Here is a 27,335-nt window from a genome sequence, read left to right as displayed (position 1 = left end):
TACCTCAGACTCAACAGTAAGGGCCTTACAGTAAAGTGGGATTTCCTCAGAGCCTAATGCCGATGCTGCCTCACCCTCACTCTATAAACCCTGCACCTCTTCAGGATCATCCAGGACAGAGTTTCTTCCGTAGAAAACTATGATGGGGTGGCCCCTGTAAACTGGGTTGGTTTAGCCCAGAATCCCCCCTCTTATGATATTGTCAAGCATTTCGCTACACCTGCAATAACATCTGCTAACAATGTGTATGTGACCAATAAAATGTGATTTTATTTATACCAGCTACTCAGGTCTCTTCTTGACTAACTAACCAGATGCAAAAAATTCTAAATTATTTAAGTCTATTTCAGAAACTGAAAGTAAAACGACATGCACTTGTATGACTCTTGTATGACACAGGGTTTCAGAACAATAAAGCAAGTTTATTCAAAATTCCAGAAACAAGCATCCCACATAAATCAGTCAATCACAAATCAATATCACCAATCAATGATAAGCAACATCAACAGTAAATAAAGCAAGATAGCACCCTTAGTACACTCCATTATCATTAACTTTTAAAACATTTATTTCCATTTATTTCTAAACATTAACATTCCCTACTCAATTTATAATCCCACTCGATCCTATTCTTCCCATTACTTCCTAAACATTAACATTCCCTACTCAATTATAATCCCACTCGATCCTATTCTTCCCATTACTTCCTAAACATTAACATTCCCTACTCAATTATAATCCCACTCGATCCTATTCTTCCCATTACTTCCTAAACATTAACATTCCCTACTCAATTATAATCCCACTCGATCCTATTCTTCCCATTACTTCCTAAACATTAACATTCCCTACTCAATTTATAATCCCACTCGATCCTATTCTTCCCATTACTTCCTAAACATTAACATTCCCTACTCAATTATAATCCCACTCGATCCTATTCTTCCCATTACTTCCTAAACATTCAACATTTTTAAACCCTTCAATAATTATACCATTTCATCATTATAACATGTCATTACCAACCTCCTACAGACCATAAGGCCTTGTCCTTTAAACCTAACCAACACAGTCTAGAAGCATCGTACCTTAATTAAAGCAACCAACATTAAAACATTCTGAACCATTTTACTGCATTACTTGAATCACCTTGTAATATCTCCCACTATGTTTCCCCAGGCTTTCAATATTTAACATATTTAACCTTTCATTATTATCTTCATAAATTCATAATTAATTTCTTCTTCTTTTCTTTAATCAATGTCACTTCTCTCTCAATGTTCATTCTTCTTTGCGTTCCACGTGTGGGTGTGTGTGTGTGTGTGTGTGTGTGTGTGTGTGTGTGTGTGTGTGTGTGTGTGTGTGTGTGTGTGTGTGTGTGTGTGTGTGAGAGAGTGATTGGGGCCTTCCTAACCATGTCCTCAGTCACTAAAATGTCACAGAACTGGGCCTTGCCTACTACTCTTGAAACCTCTATGTCCATCTTCAACATCCATCTTCTCTTCCTGGACAAAGACCTGATGTTTCACCAGATGTCAAACCTCTTGTCTGTCAGGAAGGGTCTTCTGTCCTGGATTCAGCCTTCTCTTCCTGGACTAAGACCTGATGTTGTTTCACCAGATCTCAAACCTCTTGTCTGTCAGGAAGGGTCTTCTGTCCTGGATTCAGCCTTCTCTTCCTGGACTAAGACCTGATGTTGTTTCACCAGATGTTAAACCTCTTGTCTGTCAGGAAGGGTCTTCTGTCCTGGATTCAGCCTTCTCTTCCTGGACTAAGACCTGATGTTGTTTCACCAGATGTTAAACCTCTTGTCTGTCAGGAAGGGTCTTCTGTCCTGGATTCAGCCTTCTCTTCCTGGACTAAGACCTGATGTTGTTTCACCAGATCTCAAACCTCTTGTCTGTCAGGAAGGGTCTTCTGTCCTGGATTCTATTGTTGAAGAGTCTATAGAACATGATAATTATTACATCATTAGACAACACATCTCCATCCTCCAACAGTTGACCCCAGAAACATACACACCCATATGATCTCACACACACACACACCCTTACCGTACGGTGTGTTGGTAGAGACCAGTTGGAGTATTCTGTCAGTCAGAGCATCAGTGATGTCATTGTGGCTCAGGCTGAGAGAGAGAGAGAGAGAGAGAGAGAGAGAGAGAGAGAGAGAGAGAGAGAGAGAGAGAGAGAGAGAGAGAGAGAGAGAGAGAGAGAGAGAGAGAGAGAGAGAGAGAGAGAGAGAGAGAGAGAGAGAGAGAGAGAGAGAGAGAGACAGAGGGAGAGAGAGAGAGAGAGAGGAGAGAGAGAGACAGAGGGAGAGAGAGGTCACGATCAGATGAGCTCCTGCCTTTTTCAGCATTTTCTTTAAAAAATATACATTTAGAGTTAGATAAACCTGGATTTTTTGTCAGGAACACATACAGGATGCTACCCTCTACAACATAACCCTCACTTCAAATCTAAACTCAAAACCTACAACCTGATTTTGGACGGAATTACGGAATCACCTAAAAAGTTCACAAATACCAAGGATTATAATTCTACACAGCAAATCCTCTGGAAAACAACAGAAACCTGAGAACACCACCCAACCTGGAACTGAGTGAGTAATGTTTAGTCTGAAACTATATTCTATTTCCAAAAGCCAAGAAGAATAATACATGACATTACTTTATAAGGACTGAATAGTAACATAACTCTGCCAAGCTTGATACAACTTCATCTAGCACTTAAGTGTCAAGTGAGAGGTGTCAAAGCCCATTAGCCCAACAATGGCAGGAGAGTCGAATAGTCTACCCCAACCAAATGGAGAGGTCTTAGAAGCTGCCTCCCGCTGTTCAGAGGTAATTAAAATACAGTACCCTGTCATTGTAAAGAATGATAAGGCAAGAAAAGATCACAAAATGAAGCTCCTTATGGAAAATCAAGAGACACTTTTTGCTGACTATTACAAAAATGGGAACATCAGCAACCTTATCTTCTACACAAACCATCCAGTGGCATGGCACAGTGCTATATTAGCACACTACCCCTCTGTTAAGAGAGGGGGGATTAACGAGGGGTGGAAACTCAGGATACTTGACAACGAGGAATCTGAGTCAGCTAATATAAATCTATATAAGTCTGGAACAGTATTGGTACAGGGCAATCACAAACAGTTTCAGCTGGACTTTCACCTAATCAAAGAATTAGCCCAGCAGGAGAAGCTCTCCCTTGATAAAGATACCCCCACCCCAAGCGGGTCAGACCAGACCTCTTCATCATATAACCCCACAGACGAGCAACCCTCAGCAGACAGTCAACCTCCCAGTACAGAGTACTTCTCCCTCATTGAAATGAAGGATAAATTCACCCAGCTGGAGGTAAGGCAGGTGGAGCAGGAACAGCAGGTGATTACACTCCAGTCAGCACAAACCCAGACAATAGTCCAGCTCAACAACACCCCTTTAACCAGACCCGGAGAGCTGGAGGTGGAGAGAGACATATCTGCACTCTGGATTGTGGTGAGACAACATCAACAGGAGAAAGAGCAGGAGAAGAACAGAGCACTAGAGGAGAGGATCAGACTGCTGGAGGAGAGGGAGAGGGGGATGGAGGAGAGGATCAGACTGCTGGAGGAGAGGGAGAGGGGGATGGAATGTGACAGAGAACAACCCACTAGAGAGGTGGCAATCCCCACAGAGACGCCAGCAGAACAGCCCACCTCAGCACCCGACAAAAGTCTCGACACCACAGCAGAACAGTCCACACCAGACCCTGACCATAGAGTCGACATCACAGCAGAACAGACAAAAGAAAAACCCCAAGCCCAGCAGCTCTCACCCCCTCTGAGCACCCCCCCTGTCAGCCACCCTGATAGCCCTCCTGACAATCCCCCCACACCCACTGAGGACAAACACAAGACACAGATTGTCATCCTTATGGACTCAAATGGGAAATATATAGAAGAAAAAAACTTTTTCCCAAACACAGTGTGTCTAAACTCTGGTGTCCAAACATCCAGCGCGCCCTAGACCTTCTGTCTGAGGACAAACTAGGCTCACCTAGCCACATAATAATACACACAGGCACAAACGACCTGAGAGCACAGCAGGAAAGGGTGGCCACAGCACTGAAGGGAGTGATTGATAAAGCTTCTTCTACTTTCCACAACGCACAAGTGGTTATCTCCACCCTGCTACCACGAAAAGACTTCCACCCTGCTACAATGCAGCGGGTAAACGCAAGCATTTCACGTGACTGTGCCTCAAAACCAAATGTTTTTCTGGCCCACCACTCCACCCTGGACTTGAACAGCCTCTATGACCAGGTCCACAAGGCAGCAGTGCCCACCTTTGCCCGGACTCTAAAGGACATCGCTCTCAAACGCAGCCCCAACACTTCACACAGGAGCAACAGATCAAGAGACACCCCACCCAGACCAGCGAGACACCCTCCAAGACCTTCAGGACCCCCCCCTGGACCTACACATAGAGGACCCACGCCAAGAGGACTTACATCCAGACCACAGCACCCCCAGACACACCCCCACCCCAACCAATCAACACCCCCCCACATCAACCATGCCCACACCCAATTTAGGCCCCCTCAGATCAGACCTATGCCACTCCTGCCCACCCCATGCACCCCACCCCCGCAAAGAGGGCATCAACATGGAAGTCACACATACGCCCAGGTAGTGAGCGGGCAAACAGGCCCAACCCCCACTCTTACACTCGCCCAAGCCAACGGCATGTACCAGATGCTCAGCAGGCTCTGCTCACACTTACTGGCCTGAGGCCAAACCACACGGCCAACAACATTGGACACGTTATGGAACAAAAAGCCTTCACTATATCATCCTGGAATATCCAAGGCCTGAGGTCATCTGCCTTTGGCCTAAAGAGCAGGAACCCGGACTTCACCAAAGAAATCGGTAATGCAGACATTCTCATCCTGCAAGAAACCTGGTACAGAGGAGACGGACCCACTGGTTGCCCTCTAGGTTACAGAGAGCTGGTAGTCCCATCCACCAAACTACCAGGTGTGAAACAGGGAAGGGACTCAGGGGGATTGCTAATTTGGTATAGAGCAGACCTAACTCACTCCATTAAATTAATCAAAACAGGAACATTTTCTATTTGGCTAGAAATTCAAAAGGAAATTATCTTAACAGAGAAAAATGTCCTCCTGTGTGCTACCTATATCCCCCCACTAGAATCCCCATACTTTAATGAAGACAGCTTCTCCATCCTGAAGGAGGAAATCAATCATTTCCAGGCCCAGGGACATGTATTAGTCTGTGGCGACCTAAATGCCAGAACTGGACAAGAACCTGACACCCTCAGCACACAGGAGGACAAACACCTGCCTGCAGGTGACAGCATTCCCTCCCCCATATGCCCCCCTAGGCACAACTATGACAACATAACCAACAAAAACGGGTCACAACTCCTGCAGCTCTGTCGCACGCTGGGTATGTACATAGTCAATGGTAGGCTTCGAGGGGACTCCAATGGTAGGTTCACCTATAGCTCATCTCTTGGCAGTAGCACTGTAGACTACTTTATCACTGACCTCAACCCAGAGTCTCTCAGAGCGTTCACAGTCAGCCCACTGACACCCCTATCAGACCACAGCAAAACCACAGTCTACTTGAACAGAGCAATACTCAATCATGAGGCATCAAAGCCAAAGGAACTGAGTAACATTAAGAAATGCTATAGATGGAAGGAATGCAGTTTGGAAACCTACCAAAAAACTATTAGACAACAGCAAATTCAATCCCTTTTAGACAACTTCCTGGGTAAAACATTCCACTGCAATAGTGAAGGTGTAAACTTGGCAGTAGAAAATCTTAACAGTATATTTGACCTCTCAGCTTCCCTATCAAATCTAAAAATCTCAAATAGAAAACCGAAGAAAATGAACAACAATGACAAATGGTTTGATGAAGAATGCAAAAATCTAAGAAATAAATTGAGAAACCTGTCCAACCAAAAACATAGAGACCCGGAAAACCTGAGTCTACGCCTTCACTATGGTGAATCACTAAAACAATACAGAAATACACTACGGAAAAAGAAGGAACAGCACATCAGAAATCAGCTCAATGTAATTGAAGAATCCATAGACTCTAACCACTTCTGGGAAAATTGGAAAACACTAAACAAACAACAACACGAAGAATTATCTATCCAAAATGGAGATGTATGGGTAAACCACTTCTCCAATCTTTTTGGCTCTATAACAAAGAATATAGAGCAAAAACATATACATGATCAAATACAAATCCTAGAATCAACTATTAAAGACTACCAGAACCCACTGGATTCTCCAATTACCTTGAACGAGTTACAGGACAAAATAAAAACCCTCCAACCCAAAAAGGCCTGTGGTGTTCATGGTATCCTTGACCTTTTGTCAATAGGGGGAGCTGTTACCACTATTTTTTTCTTGACGTCTCCAAATTAAACTGCCTCGTACTCAATTCTTGCTCGTACAATATGCATATTATTATTACTATTGGATAGAAAACAATCTCTAGTTTCTAAAACCGTTTGAATTATGTCTGCGGGTGGAACAGAACTCATTCTACAGCACTTTCCTTCCTAGGGAGTGAGATTTCAGAAATCTTGGCCTCTGTTCCCAGGTCAGTTTTTATGTCCCTGTGAATGCTGTGGGGCTACAAACACTGCATACGCCTTCCTCTAGATGTCAGTAAGTGGTGACAATTTGAATGGAGTCGATTGCGCAATCTGGGACCTCACATAAGACCTAAGGGCGGAAGTACCTTTCTTTTCGATCGTGCGCCTGACTCAGGATGGACGTCGGACTGGCCTCATTCCAAGCTTTGGTTTAGCCAGTTCTATATCTCCGGTCATGTTTTTATTCGTTTAGTTGTTAAAGACATCATAAGGTAGTTAATCTAAACCGACTTATAGGAATTTATATCAGTTTATTGCGATTTTCTGGCATTCCTTTGTGACGCGCTCTCAAGATTTGGACACCTTTCCGGTACATGCCGAACGTTAGCAGCGATTTCGACAGGACAAGAGTACATCTTTCGACCAAAAGACGATGGTTCTGGACAAAAGACACCTTTCCCAAGATTCTGATGCGAGTTCATCTAAAAGTAAGAACTATTTATGCTGATAAATCGTTGTTCTGTTGAAAAATGTTAAATGCATAAGCCGCCATTAATTTCAGTGTAGCCTTGCTTCAGCGCACGCTGTATTGCGCAGTAAAGTTAATTTTAAAAATGTAATTCAGCGATTGCATTAAGAACTAATTTGTCTTTCAATTGCTGTCCAACCTATAATTTTTTAGTCAAGTTTATGAATAGTTTTATATAAAAATAGGAGTCTTTTCAAGATGGCGCCGGACCGATTGCTTGAGTAGTTGGACACTATTTGCATTGTATAAGTACGATTTGTGCCGCTAAATATGCACATTTTCGAACAAACTCTATATGCATTGTGTAATATGATGTTACAGGACTGTCATCTGAAGAATTCTGAGAAGGTTAGTGAAAAAATTTATATATTTTGGTGGTGATAACGTTATCGCGCTTTTTGCCTAGAATCAATGCTGGGGTGATGTTAGCTCATGTGGTATGCTAATATAATGCTATATTGTGTTTTCGCTGTAAAACACTTAGAAAATCTGAAATATTGTCTGGATTCACAAGATGTTGGGCTTTCATTTGCTGTACGCTGTGTATTTTTCTGAAATGTTTTAAGATGAGTAATTAGGTAATACACGTTGCTCTCTGTAGTTATTCTAGTCGCTTTGGGTGAGTTTTGTGATAGTGGCTGCAATGTAGAACTGTGATTTATACCTGAAAAATGCACATTTTTCTAAAAAAACATATGCTATACCATAAATATGTTATCAGACTGTCATCTTATGAAGTTGTTTCTTGGTTAGTGGCTATATATATCTTTATTTAGTCGAATTAGTGATAGCTACTGATGGAGTAAAAAACTGGTGGAGTAAAAAAAGTGGTGTCTTTTGCTAACGTGGTTAGCTAATAGATTTACATATTGTGTCTTCCCTGTAAAACATTTTAAAAATCAGAAATGATGGCTGGATTCACAAGATCTGTATCTTTCATCTGGTGTCTTGGACTTGTGATTTAATGATATTTAGATAATTGTATTTACTTGTGACGCTATGCTAGGCTATGCTAGTCATCTTTTTTACTGTGGGGGGTGCTCCCGGATCCGGATTTCGTAGCAAGTAAAAGTTAATGAAATGATCAAATATACAGACAACAAATTCCAATTGGCTATACTAAAACTCTTTAACATCGTCCTTAGCTCTGGCATCTTCCCCAATATTTGGAACCAAGGACTGATCACCCCAATCCACAAAAGTGGAGACAAATTTGACCCCAATAACTACCGTGGAATATGCGTCAACAGTAACCTTGGGAAAATACTCTGCATTATCATTAACAGCAGACTCGTACATTTCCTCAATGAAAACAATGTACTGAGCAAATGTCAAATTGGCTTTTTACCAAATTACCGTACAACAGACCATGTATTCACCCTACACACCCTAATTGACAACCAAACAAACTAAAACAAAGGCAAAGTCTTCTCATGCTTTGTTGACTTCAAAAAAGCCTTCGACTCAATTTGGCATGAGGGTCTGCTATATAAATTGATGGAAAGTGGTGTTGGGGGAAAAACATACGACATTATAAAATCCATGTACACAAACAACAAGTGTGCGGTTAAAATTGGCAAAAAACACACACATTTCTTCACACAGGGTCGTGGGGTGAGACAGGGATGCAGCTTAAGCCCCATCCTCTTCAACATATATATCAACGAATTGGCGAGGGCATTAGAACAGTCTGCAGCACCTGGCCTCACCCTACTAGAATCCGAAGTCAAATGTCTACTGTTTGCTGATGATCTGGTGCTTCTGTCACCAACCAAGGAGGGCCTACAGCAGCACCTAGATCTTCTGCACAGATTCTGTCAGACCTGGGCCCTGACAGTAAATCTCAGTAAGACCAAAATAATGGTGTTCCAAAAAAGGTCCAGTCGCCAGGACCACAAATTCCATCTAGACACCGTTGCCCTAGAGCACACAAAGAATTACACATTCCTCGGCCTAAACATCAGCACCACAGGTAACTTCCACAAGGCTGTGAACGATCTGAGAGACAAGGCAAGAAGGGCATTCTATGCCATCAAAAGGAACATAAATTTCAACATACCAATTAGGATCTGGCTAAAAATACTTGAATCAGTCATAGAGCCTATTGCCCTTTATGGTTGTGAGGTCTGGGGTCCGCTCACCAACCAAGATTTCACAAAATGGGACAAACACCAAATTGAGACTCTGCAGGCAGAATTCTGCAAAAATATCCTCCGTGTACAACGTAGAACACCAAATAATGCATGCAGAGCAGAATTAGGCCGATACCCACTAATTATCAAAATCCAGAAAAGAGCCGTTAAATTCTACAACCACCTAAAAGGAAGCGATTCCCAAACCTTCCATAACAAAGCCATCACCTACAGAGAGATGAACCTGGAGAAGAGTCCCCTAAGCAAGCTGGTCCTAGGGCTCTGTTCACAAACACAAACACACCCCACAGAGCCCCAGGACAACAGCACAATTAGACCCAACCAAACCATGAGAAAACAAAAAGATAATTACTTGACACATTGGAAAGAATTAACAAAAAAACAGAGCAAACTAGAATGCTATTTGGCCCTAAACAGAGAGTACACAGTGGCAGAATACCTGACCACTGTGACTGACCCAAACTTAAGGAAAGCTTTGACTATGTACAGACTCAGTGAGCATAGCCTTGCTATTGAGAAAGGCCGCCGTAGGCAGACATGGCTCTCAAGAGAAGACAGGCTATGTGCTCACTGCCCACAAAATGAGGTGGAAACTGAGCTGCACTTCCTAACCTCCTGCCCAATGTATGACCATATTAGAGACACATATTTCCCTCAGATTACACAGATCCACAAAGAATTTGAAAACAAATCCAATTTTGATAAACTCCCATATCTACTGGGTGAAATTCCACAGTGTGCCATCACAGCAGCAAGATTTGTGACCTGTTGCCACAAGAAAAGGGCAACCAGTGAAGAACAAACACCATTGTAAATACAACCCATATTTATGTTTATTTATTTTAACTTGTGTGCTTTAACCATTTGTACATTGTTACAACACTGTATATATATACTATAACATTTGTAATGTCTTTATTGTTTTGAAACTTCTGTATGTGTAATGTTTACTGTTAATTTTTATTGTTTATTTCACTTTTGTATATTATCTACCTCACTTGCTTTGGCAATGTTAACACATGTTTCCCATGCCAATAAAGCCCCTTGAATTGAATTGAATTGAGATAGAGAGAGAGACAGACACAGAGACATAGAGACACAGAGACACAGAGACACAGGGACACAGAGACACAGAGACATAGAGACATAGAGAGAGAGAGAGAGAGAGAGAGAGAGAGAGAGAGAGAGAGAGAGAGAGAGAGAGAGAGAGAGAGAGAGAGAGAGAGAGAGAGAGAGAGAGAGAGATCAGATATTTGTCATGTAGTCACATGGACAGACACACACACACACACACACAGTGAAAGCCACTCACTCCAGGACTTGTACTTTATGCAGGTGTGTGATCAGGGGCTGTAGGTGGTGGTCTGTGAGTTGACAGTGGCTGAGGTCCAGTTCTGACAGACCCTCTGAGTGTTCCAGAACCAGGGCCAGAGATCCACAGGCCTTCTGGTCCAGCCTGGTCTCACTGAGGTCCAGCTCCCCATCCAGGGCTCTGCACAGGGACTCTGCGTGCCTCAGCAGCCCCTCTTCAATCCCCTCACACACAAGGTCCAGCAGCTGAAGTAGCAGAGCTTTGCTGGAGCTGAGAGGACAAGAAGCAGAGACAACATTATGACACAGAGTAGGTCTAACTCCTACTGATAAACTAGTTGGTCAAATGTTTGTCTCTGTGTGTCTAACCTCAGCTTGACAATATGCAGGATGGGAAGCAGCTCCCTCAGTGCTCTGTCCTCCACCTCACAGTCTCTTAGGATGAGCTGGACCTGGTTCTGGACCAGCTGGGTGCTGTGTTGGTTCTGCTTCAGAACAGAGTTGATGGCCCTGCAGTGGTCAGTGGTCAGACACAGAGCCTTCTCCTGGTCCTGAGCTGACAGGTCCACAGAGGAGGAGCAGGAGAAGTCCAGCCTGTAGTGCAGAGACCTGAGCAGCCATACTGCTGTTGGTGGTGATGATGGTGCCCCCTGCTGGATCTGAGAGGCAGCACAGCACTGGAGGAAACTCAGTAGTAACCTCCTGTCAACACTACAGAGAGAGAGACGTATTTACACAACATCACACATTAAAACACTGATAAAGACAATACAACTCTGTTAGTCAAGTCAACTCCCAGGCGAACCCCTTCAATTCTACCCCTAGCTGAGGTAAACCTCTTCTGGCTAGGGGGCAGTATTCGGAAGTTTGGAGAGCTGGCGTGCCCAAAGTAAAATTCCTGTTTCTCAGACTCAGAAGCTAGGATATGCCAATTGACAATTGAATATGAATATGAATTGACAATTGGTGGATGTGGATAGAAAACACTCTACAGTTTCCAAAACTGTTAAAATAATGTCTGTGAGTATAACAGAACTGATATGGCAGGCGAAACCCCGAAGAAAATCTGACTAGAAAAAAAAGAAATCGCAGGCTTTTATTTTGTAAAGCTATAGAAAACTCCTATGTCCGTCCACCAGATTGCAATTGATATAGCTTCCACTAGCTGTCAACCGTCTTTATTCAAGGTTTTTAGGCTATTATTTTGAAAAATGAATAAGAATTTTGACTTACAGTGTGGTGACTGCTAGGGTCACATCAGTGGTTTTGTGCGCAATGGAGGAGGCGCGCGTGCTAATTTGGCGTTCATATTGAACACAGTCCTTTTGTCACGACTTCCACCGAAGTCGGCTCCTCTCCTTGTTCGGGCGGCGTTTTGCGGTCAACGTCACCGGCTTACTAGCCATCGCTCCTCCATTTTTCTATTATCCATTTGTTTTGTCTTTTTCCCTGCACACCTGGATTACATTCCCAATCACACTGATCCAACATCTTCGTGCCATGATGGATCGAGTTGTCCAGACCATGGACCGCTGGGAGAGACAGCGTCTCGATCAACGCAACAGGGGTTACCTCTAACCTCCTGGATCCAGTCCCAGTGGCATGCGTCTCTCCCTTCCCAGGGAGTATGATGGGACGGCAGCCCAGGGCCAGGGGTTCATATTACAACTGGACCTGTACCTGGCCACCATTCACCCTGCTCCCTCGGGAAGGGAGAGGGTGCCCGCCCTCATCTCATATCTCTCGGGGAGAGCTCTGGAGTGGGCAAACGCCGTGTGGGGAGAAGGAGACGCGGCGTTGGACCACTTCGAAGAGCGGCTCTTCCACTTGAGACAGGGGACGAGGAGCGCCCAGGAGTTTGCCCTGGAATTCCGGACCTTATCTGCCGGAACAGGATGGAACGACAGGGCCCTTATCGACCATTACCGATGCAGCCTGCACGAGGACGTCAGACGAGAGTTGGCCTGCAGGGATGCCATCATCACCTTTGACCAACTGGTGGATCTGTCCATCCGGTTGGATAACCTGCTGATCACCCACGCACATCCAGAGAGGGCTCTGTCGGTTCCATCTTCCAACACCCCCGCTCCGGTGCCCATGGAACTGGGCTGCGCGTAGGGAGGCTGGAGGAGGGGCCTTCACGTGCACCATCTGTGGCCGCAGAGGGCACACTGCCGGTCGGTGCCGGGTTGGTCCCTCTGGGAGTCGAGGCAGCAGGCTGAGCACTCTGGAGTCACCCCAGGTGTCTGCACCACTCTCATCCAGAGTCCTCTGTTGCCCAACTGTTTGTACCTGTTTGATTTCCTGATTTTATCCCCGCATTCCCAGCATGAGGCGCTCGTCGATTCAGGCGCAGCTGGGAATTTTATAGACAGAGCGCTCGCCCTTAGTGTAGGGATCCCCATTATTCCTGTGGTTAGACCTTTCCCAGTACCCGCTCTGGATAGTCGACCATTGGAGTCCGGGCTGATCAGGGAAGCTACTATCTCCCTGGCCTAGGTGACTCAGGGGAGGCACGAAGAGAGAATCAGTCTCTTTCTCATTGACTCTCTTGTGTTTCCTGTGGTACTGGGCCTTCCCTGGATAGCTCATCATGACCCCATAATTTCATGGCAACAGAGGGCTCTCACAGGGTGGTCGCGAGAGTGCTCGGGGAGGTGTGTAGGGGTTTCCGTTGGTGCTACCACAGTGGAAAGTCCAGATCAGGTCTGCACTGTGCGTATTCCCCCCAAATATGCCGATTTGGCTCTCGCCTTCTGTAAAAAGAAGGCGACTCAATTACCACCTCATCGACGGGGCGATTGTGCGATAAATCTCCTGGTAGACGCTGCTCTTCCCAGGAGTCACGTGTATCCCCTGTCTCTGAATCCCTGCGTCAGGGGTACATTTGGTCCCCCACTTCACCCTTCTCCTCGAGTTTATTTTTTGAGAAAAAGAAGGATGGAGGTCTGCGCCCGTGCATTGATTATCGAGGTCTCAATCAAAATCACGGTGAGTTACAGTTACCCGCTACCTCTTATCGCCACGGCGATTGAGTCAATGCACGTGGCGCACTTTTTCACTAAACTGGATCTTAGGAGCGCGTACAACCTGGTGCGTATCCGGGAGGGAGACGAGTGGGAGACGGCGTTTAGTACCACCTCAGGGCATTATGAGTACCTCGTCATGCCGTATGGGTTGATGAATGCTCCATCAGTCTTCAAATCCTTTGTAGACGAGATTTTCAGGGACCTGCACGGGCAGGGTGTAGTGGTGTATATAGATGACATTCTAATATACTCCGCTACACGCGCCGAGCATGTGTCCTTGGTGCGCAGGGTACTTGGACAACTGTTGGAGCATGACCTGTACGTCAAGGCTGAGAAATGCCTGTTCTTTCAGCAAGCAGTCTACTTCCTAAGGGACCGCATTTCAGCCGTAAGTAATTAGCCGACTCCCAAGACGGTAAAGGAGGTGCACCAATTTTTAGGGTTTGCCAATTACTACCGGAGATTTATCCAGGATTTTGGCCAGGTGGCTGCTCCCATTACCTCACTGCTGAAGGGCGGCCCAGTGCGTTTGCAGTGGTTGGATGAGGCGGACAGAGCTTTTGGTCACCTGAGGGCTCTGTTTACCTCGGCTCCCGTGCTGGCCTGTCCGGATCCCTCTTTGGCGTTCATAGTGGAGGTGGACGCGTCAGAGGCCGGGATAGGAGCCGTACTCTCTCAGCGCTCGGGTACGCCATCGAAGCTCCGCCCCTGTGCTTTCTTCTCTAAGACGCTCAGCCCGGCGGAGCGAAACTATGAACTATGAACTTTCCTCATCTGGACTGACCACCGCAACCTGGAGTACATCCGGGCAGCTAGGGGACTGAATCCTCATCAGGCAAGGTGGGCCATGTTCTTTACCCGTTTTTTGTTTACCCTGTGTTACAAACCAGGTTCCCAGAATGTTAAGGCAGATGCACTGTCCCGACTGTATGACACAGAAGAGCGGCCCATGAATCAGACTCCCATACTCCCGGCTTCCTGCTTGGTAGTGCCCGTCGTCTGGGAGCTGGACGCGGACATTGAGCGGACATTGCGTACAGAGCCCGCTCCCCCCCCCAGTGTCCCGTCGGGCGTCTGTACGTTCCGTCTGCTGTCCGGGACCAGTTGATCTATTGGGCCCACACGTCACCCTTCTCTGGTCATCCGGAGATCGGTCGGACGGTGCGCTGTCTAACTGGGAAGTACCTAATGGACCACCTTGGCAAAGGACGTGAGGGTTTATGATTCCTCCTGCTCGGTGTGCGCCCAGTGTAAGGCTCCTAGACACCTGCCCAGAGGTAAGCTACATCCCTTACCCATTCCACAACGGCCGTGGTCACATCTGTCTGTGGATTTTTTGACGGATCTTCCTCCCTCACAGAGAACCACCATGATCTCGCTCTGCCTCTCCTCCACTAACCTCTCCCCCTTTCAATGTGTATTGGGGTACCAGCCGGTTCTGGCACCATGGCATCAGAGTCAGACCGAGGCTCCCGCGGTGGACGATTGGTTCAGGCGAGCAGAGGAGACCTGGGAAGCCACCCATGGTAACGTCACCGCAGTGAGGCCCCGTGTGTTCGCACCAGGGGACCGGGTCTGGCTCTCGACCCAAAATCTGCCCCTCCGCCTGCCCTGCCGGAAGCTGGGTCCGCGGTTTGTGGGGCCATTTAAAGTCCATAGGAGAGTGAACGAGGTTTGTTATAGGTTACAGCTTCCCCCCGATTACCGTATTAACCCCTCCTTCTATGTGTCTCTCCTCAGGCCGGTGGTGGCTGGCCCGCTCCAGGAGTCTGAGGTGTGGGAGGTTCCTCCGCCCCATCTGGACATCGAGGGGACTCCGTCCGTTCCATCCTGGATTCGAGGCGTCGGGTGAGGGGCCTTCAGTACCTCGTGAAGTGGGATGGGTATGGTCCGGAGTAGAGGTGCTGGGTACTGGTGGCAGATGTGAACTGAACCCTGAACTTCTACGGGAGATCCATCGTCGCCGGCCGGATCATCCCTGAGGCCGGTGTCAGTGCGCAGCTGGAGCCACGCGTCAAGGGGGGGGTACTGTCACGACTTTCACCAAAGTCAGGTCCTCTCCTTGTTTGGGCAGTGTTTGGCATCAACGTCATCAGCTTTCTAGCCATCGCCGCTCCATTTTTCTATTATCCATTTGTTTTGTCTTTTTCCCTGCACACCTGGTTTACATTCCCAATCACACTGCATGTATTTATTCCTCTGTTCCCCTCCATGTCGTTGTGTGTGATTGCTTTATGTAGTGCTTGTTGCACGTTTGTTCTGGTGCGCGTCGGGTTTTGTGCCCATATTTTGATTTATATTAAATGGCTAATTGCTGCTAACTAACTGACTTCACTGCCACCAGTTAGAGCATCCGCTACACCTTTCCGTATTAAATGTTATCATTGATTTACATTTTAGACAACCTGAGGATATAGACACGTTGTTTGACTTGTTTCGACAAAGTTTACCGGTAGCTTTTAGAACTTCTTTGTCTGTATTTTTCAAAGAGAGAAACTGGTGGATTACTGAGTCAAGCGCGCCAGCTAAACAGACTTCTTTTGAAAAAAAGAAGGACTTTATCGAACAAAAGGACCATTTGTGATGTTTCTGGGAATCTTATGATTCCAACCAGCTGAAGATCTTCAAAGGTACATATTATCACTATTTCTGACTTTCGTGATGGCTCTGCTTGGATTGAAAATTAATGTATTGCTTTTGTGTGTCCTCAGATAATTTTCGCCGTAAAGCCTTTTTGAAATCTGACACAGCGGCTGTATTAACAAGAAGTGTATCTTTTAAATTATGTAAGACACTTGTATCGTCATGAAGGTTTAATATTATGAAGTTAGTGTTTTTGAATTTGCGCTCTGCAATTTACCGAATGTTGTCAAATCAATCGCATTGACGGGATTCTAGCCATATGGGATTGTAGGGGATCCCTAAGACGTTTTAAGGTTAGTACATTACACTAAGGTTAGGGTTAGAGGTTAAATCAATCAGGAAGTGGAAAGCTTCATAGTTATATCCATTCTAGCAGGGTCAAGGAGTGCCAACTAAACCTGAGTTGGGAGACTCTGTCCAGAAGAGGCAGGATGCTCTCTATCTCCCCCGGTGGTATGGAGGTCCACAGCAGGTTGACTTTGACTTGGTGGCTGTGCTGTAGGGTAAAACACAGAGCAGAACAGTCCACTCTGTCCAGCTCTCTGCTGTTCAGGTTGATCCAATGGTCTGAAGAACTCAACAAACTGGACACACAGTCACTGGCTCTGTCATAGATCTGTCTGATGGTGGACTTTACAAAGCTGGAACTGGACCTGAACAAACATGGAGAATGGAATGTTGTGGTTATGTCAAGGTTTTATAAAGGATAACTCACATAGTAACAACTGTCTGGATAGGACATGAATAATTAAAGTCTATAAATATTGAATAAAGATCTCCCACCTCTTGAATAAAACCCTAATGATAATACAGAGGATAACTCACATAGCAACAACTGGCTGGATAGGACATGAATAATTAAAGTCTATAAATATTGAATAAAGATCTCCCACCTCTTGAATAAAACCCTAATGATATTACAGAGGAAAACTCAGAACAACATCTCACTGGATACAAATAGTTATTTTCTTCTTTCCAGAAAGTCTGAACAGAGAAAGAAGTTCTCCCACCTCTTGAGAGTAACCCTTCCCAGAAAGGGGAGAAGATCTGAGATGTTCTTCTCTAGAAGCCGGTTCTTCCTGAGGTCCACAGTGATGTTGTGGGTTGAATGCTGCAGCAGAGAGAGAAGCACTTCCCAGTCCAGCCTGCAGGAGGTCAGGTCTCCACCAACCTTCTCCAGGAACCACTGAGTCAAGTCCTTGTCCTGAGCTTCATACACAACTACAGTCAGCTGCTGCAGAGTGTCTGAGTTCAGTCTAGGAAGTTGGAACATACAGGCAGTCAGAAATATGAAGAAAAACACATGAATGCTATTTCTACTTTTAAAAAACATCAGCTTCAGACTGACCTGAGAGAGAGAAGTCCCTGGTGACACAGCAGTGTGATGAGAGAGTGACCCTGGATCCAGAAGTCAGTCAGGTCCAGACACTGAACCCTCCAGAGTCTCAGCAGGGACGCCACACTGCTCAGAGCCCTGGATAACACTCTCTCTGCTGTCTGGCTACTCTTTAGGACCAATGAGAGTTCTGGGACAGTCAGTGGAGTAGAACCTCTCTCTATCCTCATAACCAGTCTGGACAGTTTCACTGCCACACCCACATTCAGCCTGGAATGAAAAGACAAAACTCAAGTCACAAACAGACAAACCAGACATTTAGGAAAAAGTGACATCCAAAAGTTGGGACAGTGACACATTAGTTGTTGTTTTGACTTGCACTTTGAAATTATTAAATGACTATGAGGTTAAAGTGAAACGTGAATAATGATGAGTGAGAAAGTTAGAGGCACCAATATCATAGCATGCTAACCTCTCACCATTACAATAACATGGAGGGGTTAGCATTTTATATCATACCCCCAAGACATGCTAACCTCTCACCATTACAATAACAGGGAGGGGTTAGCATTTTATATCCCAAGACATGCTAACCTCTCACCATTACAATAACAGGGAGAGGTTAGCATTTTATATCCCAAGACATGCTAACCAATCACCATAGCATTTGCATTTCTTTGGAGGTTATGATATTTATGTCTCTGTAACTTTCTCACTCATCATTATTCAGGATTATCTGTAACCATGGTAGCGTCCACACTAATGTAGAAGTGTTCAGAAACATAATCTATTCATATTTACAATAGAAGTGACTCCAAAATGAGACAATACATTATTTACCATTCATTTCTGTTGGGCACAAAATAATCTGAAACACAACCAAAACAAACAGCAAATGTATCCAACAAGTTTGTAGAGTCACAAGCTTGATGTAGTCATTGTGTTTTTTTTATTTTATTTTTTATTTTACCGTTATTTTACCAGGTAAGTTGACTGAGAACACGTTCTCATTTGCAGCAACGACCTGGGGAATAGTTACAGGGGAGAGGAGGGGGATGAATGAGCCAATTGTAAACTGTAAACTGGGGATTATTAGGTGACCATGATGGTTTGAGGGCCAGATTGGGAATTTAGCCAGGACACCGGGGTTAACACCCCTACTCTTACGATAAGTGCCATGGGATCTTTAATGACCTCAGAGAGTCAGGACACCCGTTTAACGTCCCATCCGAAAGACGGCACCCTACACAGAGCAGTGTCCCCAATCACTGCCCTGGGGCATTGGGATCTTTGTTTAGACCAGAGGAAAGAGTGCCTCCTACTGGCCCTCCAACACCACTTCCAGCAGCACCTGGTCTCCCATCCAGGGACTGACCAGGACCAACCCTGCTTAGCTTCAGAAGCAAGCCAGCAGTGGTATGCAGGGTGGTATGCTGGAAGATGGGACCAAATACTAAACGTTTGATTACTTTAATACACATATCCAAATACTTTTGGTTCACTAAAACAGGTGGACTATGTACTAAACAGTTCACCTGACATTGTCACACCCTGATCTGTTTCGCCTCCGAGGCATCCCAGGAAAGTTCCCAATGGCTCCGTTACCGAGTTCCCCCGAGTGTCTCCAAAGTCTGCCAATTCATCTCTTCTTCCCGAGCCGATGCAACTAGGCAGGGCTGTCTCCAGCCAAACGGCAATAAAAGAGCCAGAGAACTTACTCACAACCCTTTTCATGCTGTGGAAAAGGGTTGAAATCGAAATCTCTCCAGATACTCATCGACACTGGGGCCGATGAGAGTTTCATGGACGCTACCCTGGTGTCTGAGCTGAACATCCCCACTCAGCCCCTCTCCATTCCCATGGACGTTAGAGCCCTGGATGGGCGCTCTATAGGCCGGGTCACTCATAATACTACTCTCATCAACCTACGGGTGTCAGGGAACCACAGCGAGACGATCCAATTCCTGCTAATTAAGTCTCCTCAGGTTCCCGTGGTATTGGGAATATCTTGGCTCCATCGACACAATCCCCTCATTGACTGGTCTGCTGGTGCCATCATGAGCTGGAGCCCATTCTACCACGCTCATTGCCTGAAGTCAGTGTTCCCTGCACCGGGATGTCTTCCTGGGGCCACGAAAGTTGCCCCAAACCTCTCCGCATTTCCTGCGGAGTACCAGCACCTCTGGGGGGTGTTCATTAAGACCGGGCCTCTTTGCTTCTGCGGCACCGACCCCATGACTGTGGGATTGACCTTCTCCCAGGCACCACTCTGACCCGGGGATGACTGTACTCACTGTAGGGTCGAGAGACCAAGGCTATGGAGACCTATATTGAGGACTCCCTAGCTGCCGGGTTCATCCATTCTACTGCCTCCCCCGCCGGCGCAGGGTTCTTCTTTGTGGAGAAGAAGGACAAAACCCTGTGCCCATGCATCGACTCCCAGGGTCTCAACGGCATCACGGCGAAGAACCGCTACCCGCTACCACTCATCTCCTCGGCCTTCGAGCCGCTCCAAGGGGCCACCGTGTTCTCCAAGCTGGATCTACGGAACGCATACCACCTAGTGCAGATACAGGAAGGGGACGAGTGGAAGACAGCCTTCAACACAGCCAATGGTGTTGATGTTCCAGCTGTGTTCCATGCCCTGGTTAATGATGTTCTCCGTGAAATGTTGAACTGGTTCGTCTTTGTCCATCTCAACGACATCCTCGTCTTCTCCTGCTCTGCTCAAGAACACATCCGACAGGTCCTCCAAAGCTTCCTGGAGAACCAGCTTTTTGTGAAAGCGCTCCAGCATCCCCTTCCTGGGCTACGTCATCACTGCAGGGAGTGTACAGATGGATCCCGGGAAGGATCGGTGAGAGCGGTGGTGGCTTGGCCCCAGCCTACGTCCAGAGTGCAGCTGCAACATTTTCTGGGATTCGCCAACTTCTATCGCCGCTTTATCCGGGGTTAGAGCACCCTGACTTCCCCCCGTCTGCACTCACCCAAGGTTCCGTTCACATAGTCCCCAGCTGCGGACCGGGCGTTCCGGGACCTCAAATACCGTTTCACCACTGCTCCCATCTTGGTTCATCCTGACCCGTCCCTCCAGTTTGTGGTGGAGTCCGATGCTTCGGATGTCGGACTGGGGGTGGTCCTTTACCCAGCATTCGGCCCTGGACCTCAAGTTACATTCCTGCACCTTCTTCTCCCATCACCTCAACGCCACGGAGATGAATTACGATGTGGGGAATCGTGAGCTTCTCTCAGTGAAGATGGTATTGGAGGAGTGGAGGCAATGGCTGGAGGGGGTGGAACAACCGTTAACTATAGCCCCGCAGCTACACCCCCGGAAGTTGAAACCATCCTTCCCACCTCTTGCTTGGTGACGGCACTCAGTTGGGAATAGGGAAGCAGGTCCGGGAGGTGCAGCATTCCCAGCCGAACACCGGAGGGCCCCAGATAATCGGATGTTTGTTTTGACGCTGTCTGCTCCTCGCTCCTCGGTCCTGGAGTCCTCGGTCCTCCAGGCTTGCCTGCCACCCGGGCTCCCACCGGACACTGGCCTTTGTGCGACAATGCGTTTGGTGGCCTGCCATGGTTCCTGACGTCTCTGCGTTCGTCGCCACCTGCACGATATGTGCGCAGAACAAGCTCATCGGCAAGCTCCGGCTGGTTTCCTCCAACCTATGCTTGTCCCTCACTGTCCCTGATCTCACATATCCCTGGACTTTGTCACGGAAATTATGGAAACCCCGCCATCCTGACTGTTGTGGACCGATTTTCTAAAGCCGCCCACTTCATTCCTCTCCGCCAAAGAGATGGCCCAGCTCATGGCACGTCTTCCGGATCTATAGATTCCCAGTATACATAGTCTCCTCCCGGGGTCCTCAGTTTTCGTCCCAGTTCTGGAATGTGTTCTGCACACACATTGGGTCGTCGGCCAGCCTGTCCTCCGGGTTCCACCCTCAGTCTAACGATCAGTCGGAGCCAACCAAGACCTGAAAACGACTCTTCACTGCCTGGCTCCCGGCAACCCCACCACCTGGAGCCAGCAACTAGTGTGGGTCGAATACGCCGGCAACACCCTTCCCTGCTCTGCCACGGGGCTCTTGCCCTTTGAGTGTTCCCTGGGTTATCAGCCCCCACTCTTCCCGGAGTAATAGGAAGAGGTCGGTGTACCCAGATGTTTGTCTCGCCCGGTCGGCTCTTCTCAAGACCACCTCCAGGTATCAACGACAAGCAGACCTCCCAGATCTCGGGCTGTTCACCCGAGATCTGCCCCCCCAGGTGTAGTCCCACAAACTTCCCCCCGGTTTATCGGTCCTTTCTCCATCTCCAAGATCATTATCCCCTCTGCTGTTCGTCTTTTGGTGCCCCGTACCCTCCGTATACATCCCACTTTTCATGTGTCTAGGATCAAACCCATGTCTCACAGCCCTTTGTCTCCTGTTTCCAAAGCTGGAAAACCAGGTAGCGCCCATAGAGGGGGGGGGGGGGGGGGGGTACTGTCACACCCTGATCTGTTTCACATGTCTTTATGATTGTCTCCACCCCCCTCCAAGTGTCGCCCATCTTCCCCATTATCCCCAGTGTATTTATACCTATGTACCTATGTTCTCTTTTCATCTGTTGCCAGTTAGTTTTGTTTGTCAAGTCTTCCAGCATTTTGCCCCTTTCTCCTGTCTTTTCTAAAGTTCCTGTTGTCTAGATTTCTTGGTTTGACCATTCCTACCTGCCCTGACCTGCAGTTCGGTACCTTGTCACACCACCCTGGATTATTGACCTCTGCCTGCGCCGACCCTGAGACTGCCTGCCATTTATGTACATTGTCACACCACCCTGGATTACTGACCTCTGCCTGCCCTTGACCTGCCTTTTTGCCTGCCACTTGTTTTTGTAATAAACTTCTGTTACTTCAACACTGTCTGCATCTGGGTCTTCTCCTGAAACGTGATTCCATAATATGCATGACATTTGGTTCTCTAGAATAGCTATTCTGAGTATAAACTTTCAGGTTTCATGTTGGAAGATTTCTGAAAGATAAAATTCACAAGATATCTAAAAGACAAATGTTAAGCATCACAAAATTTAGATGAGTTCACAAATTCTGTGTGACATTTGGTAATGCAACATTTGTTATGTCAGGAAATCGGCAGATACATGTTACCAGATTCACCAACACTAAGTTTTATGTCAAATGTTTCTAAAAACAATAATCACTAGCATCACATAATCACTAACCACCACACATGTTCAGACTCACCTCAGTTGTGAGATGTAGGGCAGACACTGAAGGAAACTCCTCACTTCACTCTCTTCATCTGACCAGCCCTTCAGCTCTACTGGTTTCTTCTCTGTTTGGAGTTTCAGCACCTCTAGGAGGAGGGAGGCCTTTCTCTCTGAGAGGTCTATAGACCAGACTGCAGGATTGGCTGACTGGTAAACTGGCTGTAATGCTGGAAGGACACTCCTGCCTGTTCGAGTCTCATAGTCCTTCACATGTGAGTACAGATCCAGCAGGAAATGATCTTTCTGATTGTCATATACTTCAGACAGTGACAACACTTTCTCTACAGTTGTTTGTATGGTTCCTCTTTCATGGAGAGCTGCTTGAAGACACAGATTCAGTAGGAATGTCTTCTCTCTCTTTCTCATCTCTATATTATCCATCAGTGGATGAAATCTGAACAAACAGTTTAAAACACAGATGATATACAGGTGAGTGATGAGAACTGATATGAGTAACAGGGTTGGGGAACTGAAAACTAATAGCACCATATGGCTCCATCTTTTAAAACAATACAACTATGAATTGGAATTTTGTTCAATTTAAATTCCTACTGAATTAGAGTTTCTACAGCATCTTCATATGTGCATGTATTAACAAGATAAAGACAGTGTAAAACATAAATAATATCTACACCAGTTCAATGACATATGGACTCTTGTTGGATAAACTCACTCACCTCAGCTGTGAGATGTAGGGCAGACACTGAAGGAAACTCCTCACTTCATTCTCTTCATCTGACCAGCCCTTCAGCTCTACTGGTTTCTTCTCTGGTTGGAGTTTCAGCACTTCTAGGAGGAGGGAGGCCTTTCTCTCTGAGAGGTCTATGGACCAGACTGCAGGACTGGCTGACTGGTAAACTGGCTGTAATGCTGGAAGGACACTCCTGCCTGTTTGAGTCTCATAGTCCTTCACATGTGAGTACAGATCCAGCAGGAAATTACTCTGTTTAGAAGTGTCTCCAATGGGAAAAGGAAAGGCTCTGTAAGTACACACTGATGATACCAGCTTCAGTGTCTTCTCTCCTGTCTGCTCCTCCCACTCTGCTGCTTGAGACAGGAGATCCACCAGGAACTTGATCAGTTTTGAGTGTTCAGACCACCACGGATTAAAGCTGCAACAAGGACAGTAAAAACTGATCCAGACAATATGACACTGTGTGATGTGTACAACATCTATTTAAACTAGTAAACACAAAACTCGGATATTAGCTGATACTGAACTGAGGATAAACAAGGGACAAATTAACATGTTGAAACATGTAGATATTGTTAGAGTTTTGTTACATCATAAACCTGAGAAAACATTACTATGAAAACCAACACACCTCAGCTGTGAGATGTAGGGCAGACACTGAAGGAAACTCCTCACTTCACTCTCTTCATCTGACCAGACCTTCAGCTCTACTGGTTTCTTCTCTGGTTGGAGTTTCAGCACTTCTAGGAGGAGGGAGGCCTTTCTCTCTGAGAGGTCTATGAACCAGACTGCAGGAGCTGACTGGTAAACTGGCTGTAATGCTGGAAGGAAACTCCTGCCTGTTTGAGTCTCATAGTCCTTCACATGACAGTACAGATCCAGCAGGATGTCGTATCTCTCAGTTTGATGTACAGAGAACAGTGACAACAGTGTATTCACAGTTCTCTGGAACGTATCTCTGTGATCTAGTGCTGCTTTTAGACACAAATCTAGTAGGACTGCTTTCTCTTCTGTCTCCAGTTTTTCAGGGGATCCTCTCTGATGCTGTAGAGGGGTAAACCTGTGACCCATAAAACAGTGTCTATGTTCAGATAGATGCAGGGAGAATGTGACTGCTGCCTCTTTAATAGACTGAATACTGTTGTCATGTCTATCTTGTTGTGTTGTTGTAATGTCTTGTTTGTCCGTCTTAGCCTTTGATAGGTTGTCATTGGAAATAAGAACAATATGTTCTCAATTGACTTAAGTAAAGTAATAGTCACAAAGACATTGAGTAAATATACATTCGCTGTGGAAACACTCACCTGAGCTTGTTGATATTTGGTAGACACTTTAAAATGGTCTTGCTGAGAGCTTCACTGAGAACAGTTCTCTGATCCCAGTGTAGACAGAGATGAACCCCCTCCAGACTCTGCTTCATCACTTCTTCTGCTCTCTCAAACACTCGTCTTTCACAATGGACTGGAAAGTGCAACTCATTTCCACAGAGACCAAGTAAAGTGGTGAAGTCCATCTCTGCCTCACTGCTCAGCAAAGTTGTCCAGAGTTGACACAGCATTGAGGGGTCAGATGACTCACCAGAGGATGGTCTTTAAATAATAGATTATAAATTAGATTATACTGATTATTTAAAAGTAGCATGACACAGAAGTGTTTATAACTCTTATAACTCTCTCTAGTATCTGAATGGAAGAGAATATAAGATATATTTTTTATAGATGGTTTGCCTCATCCTCATTTCTCTTTCTTTTACTTGTTAATTGGCTGATTAATTGGCAATTAACTGGTGAATTAGATAACAAAAATATTACCCAAGATGTCTGACGTTCTTCAGAGAGCCCAGTATCAGCCTTACTCCTTGGTCTGACATAGTGCAGCCGTTCAGGTCCAAGCCAACCTTTCTCTCTGCAGACTGACTGGTCACATAAGAGACTGCACAGCACTGGTGAGGATCAAGATATTCTCCACTCAGGTCTAGATGATAGTCCAGTTTGTCCAGGAGAAGCAGACAGGCCTCAGTAGACTGATATTCATACAAGCACTGACACAAAAACAGAAGATCTATCTCAAATTCAGGAGCACCACCTTCTGCATGATCTTGGTTTGTTTGAGATGGAAGAAATGTGTTCACCACTTCCTTGAAGAACCATTCTGACGTCTTCTTGATCTGTTGAGCTGGAACTAGACTGTTAACCAATCTAATATTCCTCTCATTCAGAAGCCCACACAGGAAAGGAATCAAGTGTTTTGTGTGTTTCCATTCTTCAGTCTGGCACTTCTGTAGAACCTCTCTGATTTTGTCTGGATTCTGTAAGAGCCAAAGGGCACCAAAGAACTCCTGCATTGTGTAGTGGAGAAATGCAGAGTAAGTGTCTGACGCTGTGGGTGCAACCTTAACCATAAGTGCCCCCAATAATGCAAAATGGACACTGCTTTCTTCACAACTCAGTGTTGTCAAGTTCATGTTTTTTTCATTTGTTGCATCAAAAGCAATTTCTGCCAATGACAATATTTTCTCTTTGTTTTCTTTGAGACACTTGTCGGTATCCTTACATCGTTTGGCACTGTGTTTTTGCATGCAGTGACGGAGGATGTTGCTGTACATTTCAGTTATAGTACATGTCTGTTTAGGAGCCTCTGAGGTAGGGAAATACATGCAGGCAACCACCATCAGTGCGTACATTGGGACATGGCACAGACTGAACAACTCTAGGTTGTTTAACACACTGCTCAAGGAGTCAGGCTCAGCACTCAGCATCTGTGTTAAGTAAGCCCTGATGGATTCATCACTGAACCCTTTGACCTCCACTCTGAACCAGTCTGCGGGCCATTCTGTCAGGAAGTCTTCAGATTGATCTGGTCTGCATGTGGTCACAATCTTTGCATCCGGGAGGAGGTTCTCCACAAGGTCCTTTACTACCGACAGATAGGAGAGGTCTGTGATTCCATCAAATATGATGACAACGTTTTCAGAGTTCTTCTTAATATCCTGTAACACTTCTTCTTTGCTTTCTTTTGGCTCACTGTTCATGTTAAAGAGAAGGTCCTCCAGGCTCATGGGTTTTCTGTGTGAAATGTCTCTCACACCAAAATAAAACATGTAATCTAGTTCTCTGTGATCTTTCTCTGCCCAGAGGTTCAACATTTGATGGGCGACTGTTGTTTTTCCAATTCCAGGTTTTCCAACCAGGAGGATTTTTTTCTCATGTGTTTTAAGCAGCTCAGCTGGAGATGTTTCCTGTTTGGCCATGGGGATGAAGCTCTTTAGCTTTTTAGGGCGAACTTTCTTGCATCTTTTATTCTTCATTTTAATTTTAGAGTCAGATGAATCCACATGTGTATCTAACACAAGAGGGGTGTAAGAGAAAGTCCCCTCATTTCTAAATCTCTCTGGTAGGAGACTACAGCTTTGTTTCCATGCACCCTCTGTGATCCTCCGTGCTTTACATTTCAGCTGTGTCTGATATCTATGACAGGGTTTTGAACCTAAATAAGGGTATTAAGGGAAGAGAGAGTAAATGCACTGTGCCAACAAATCAAACCAATCTAAAGGATGAGAGAATATCAGGATAGAAAGCTACAAGGATACACTGGTAGATCTTCATAGATTGAAGGTGATCTTTTGGGGATAAATGGTCATCAAAAACAAGAAGGACCAAGGGGCACTAAAAACAAAGTTAAAATGCCTTTATTATGATGGCATGTTCAATAGAACAATATCTATAAAAACTCTGACAC

The 27,335-nt window shown here is 45.8% G+C and overlaps 1 protein-coding gene across 1 annotated transcript in view; it reads right to left on the bottom strand.

Annotated features, from left to right (window-relative positions):
* Nucleotides 1-1,380: 1,380 nt before the first annotated feature.
* LOC120042585 overlaps nt 1,381-27,335 on the bottom strand; it is a 50,764-nt gene continuing 24,809 nt past the window's right edge. The window contains exon 12 of the mRNA XM_038987408.1: nt 1,381-1,834. Coding sequence (XP_038843336.1) covers nt 1,790-1,834 — 45 coding nt within the window. The 3' untranslated portion in view covers nt 1,381-1,789. The remainder of the gene's footprint in view (nt 1,835-27,335) is intronic.

This window comes from Salvelinus namaycush, unplaced genomic scaffold (assembly GCF_016432855.1).
Source record: "Salvelinus namaycush isolate Seneca unplaced genomic scaffold, SaNama_1.0 Scaffold721, whole genome shotgun sequence".
NCBI lineage: Eukaryota > Metazoa > Chordata > Actinopteri > Salmoniformes > Salmonidae > Salvelinus > Salvelinus namaycush.
This window is presented reverse-complemented; position numbering and strand designations above follow the sequence as displayed.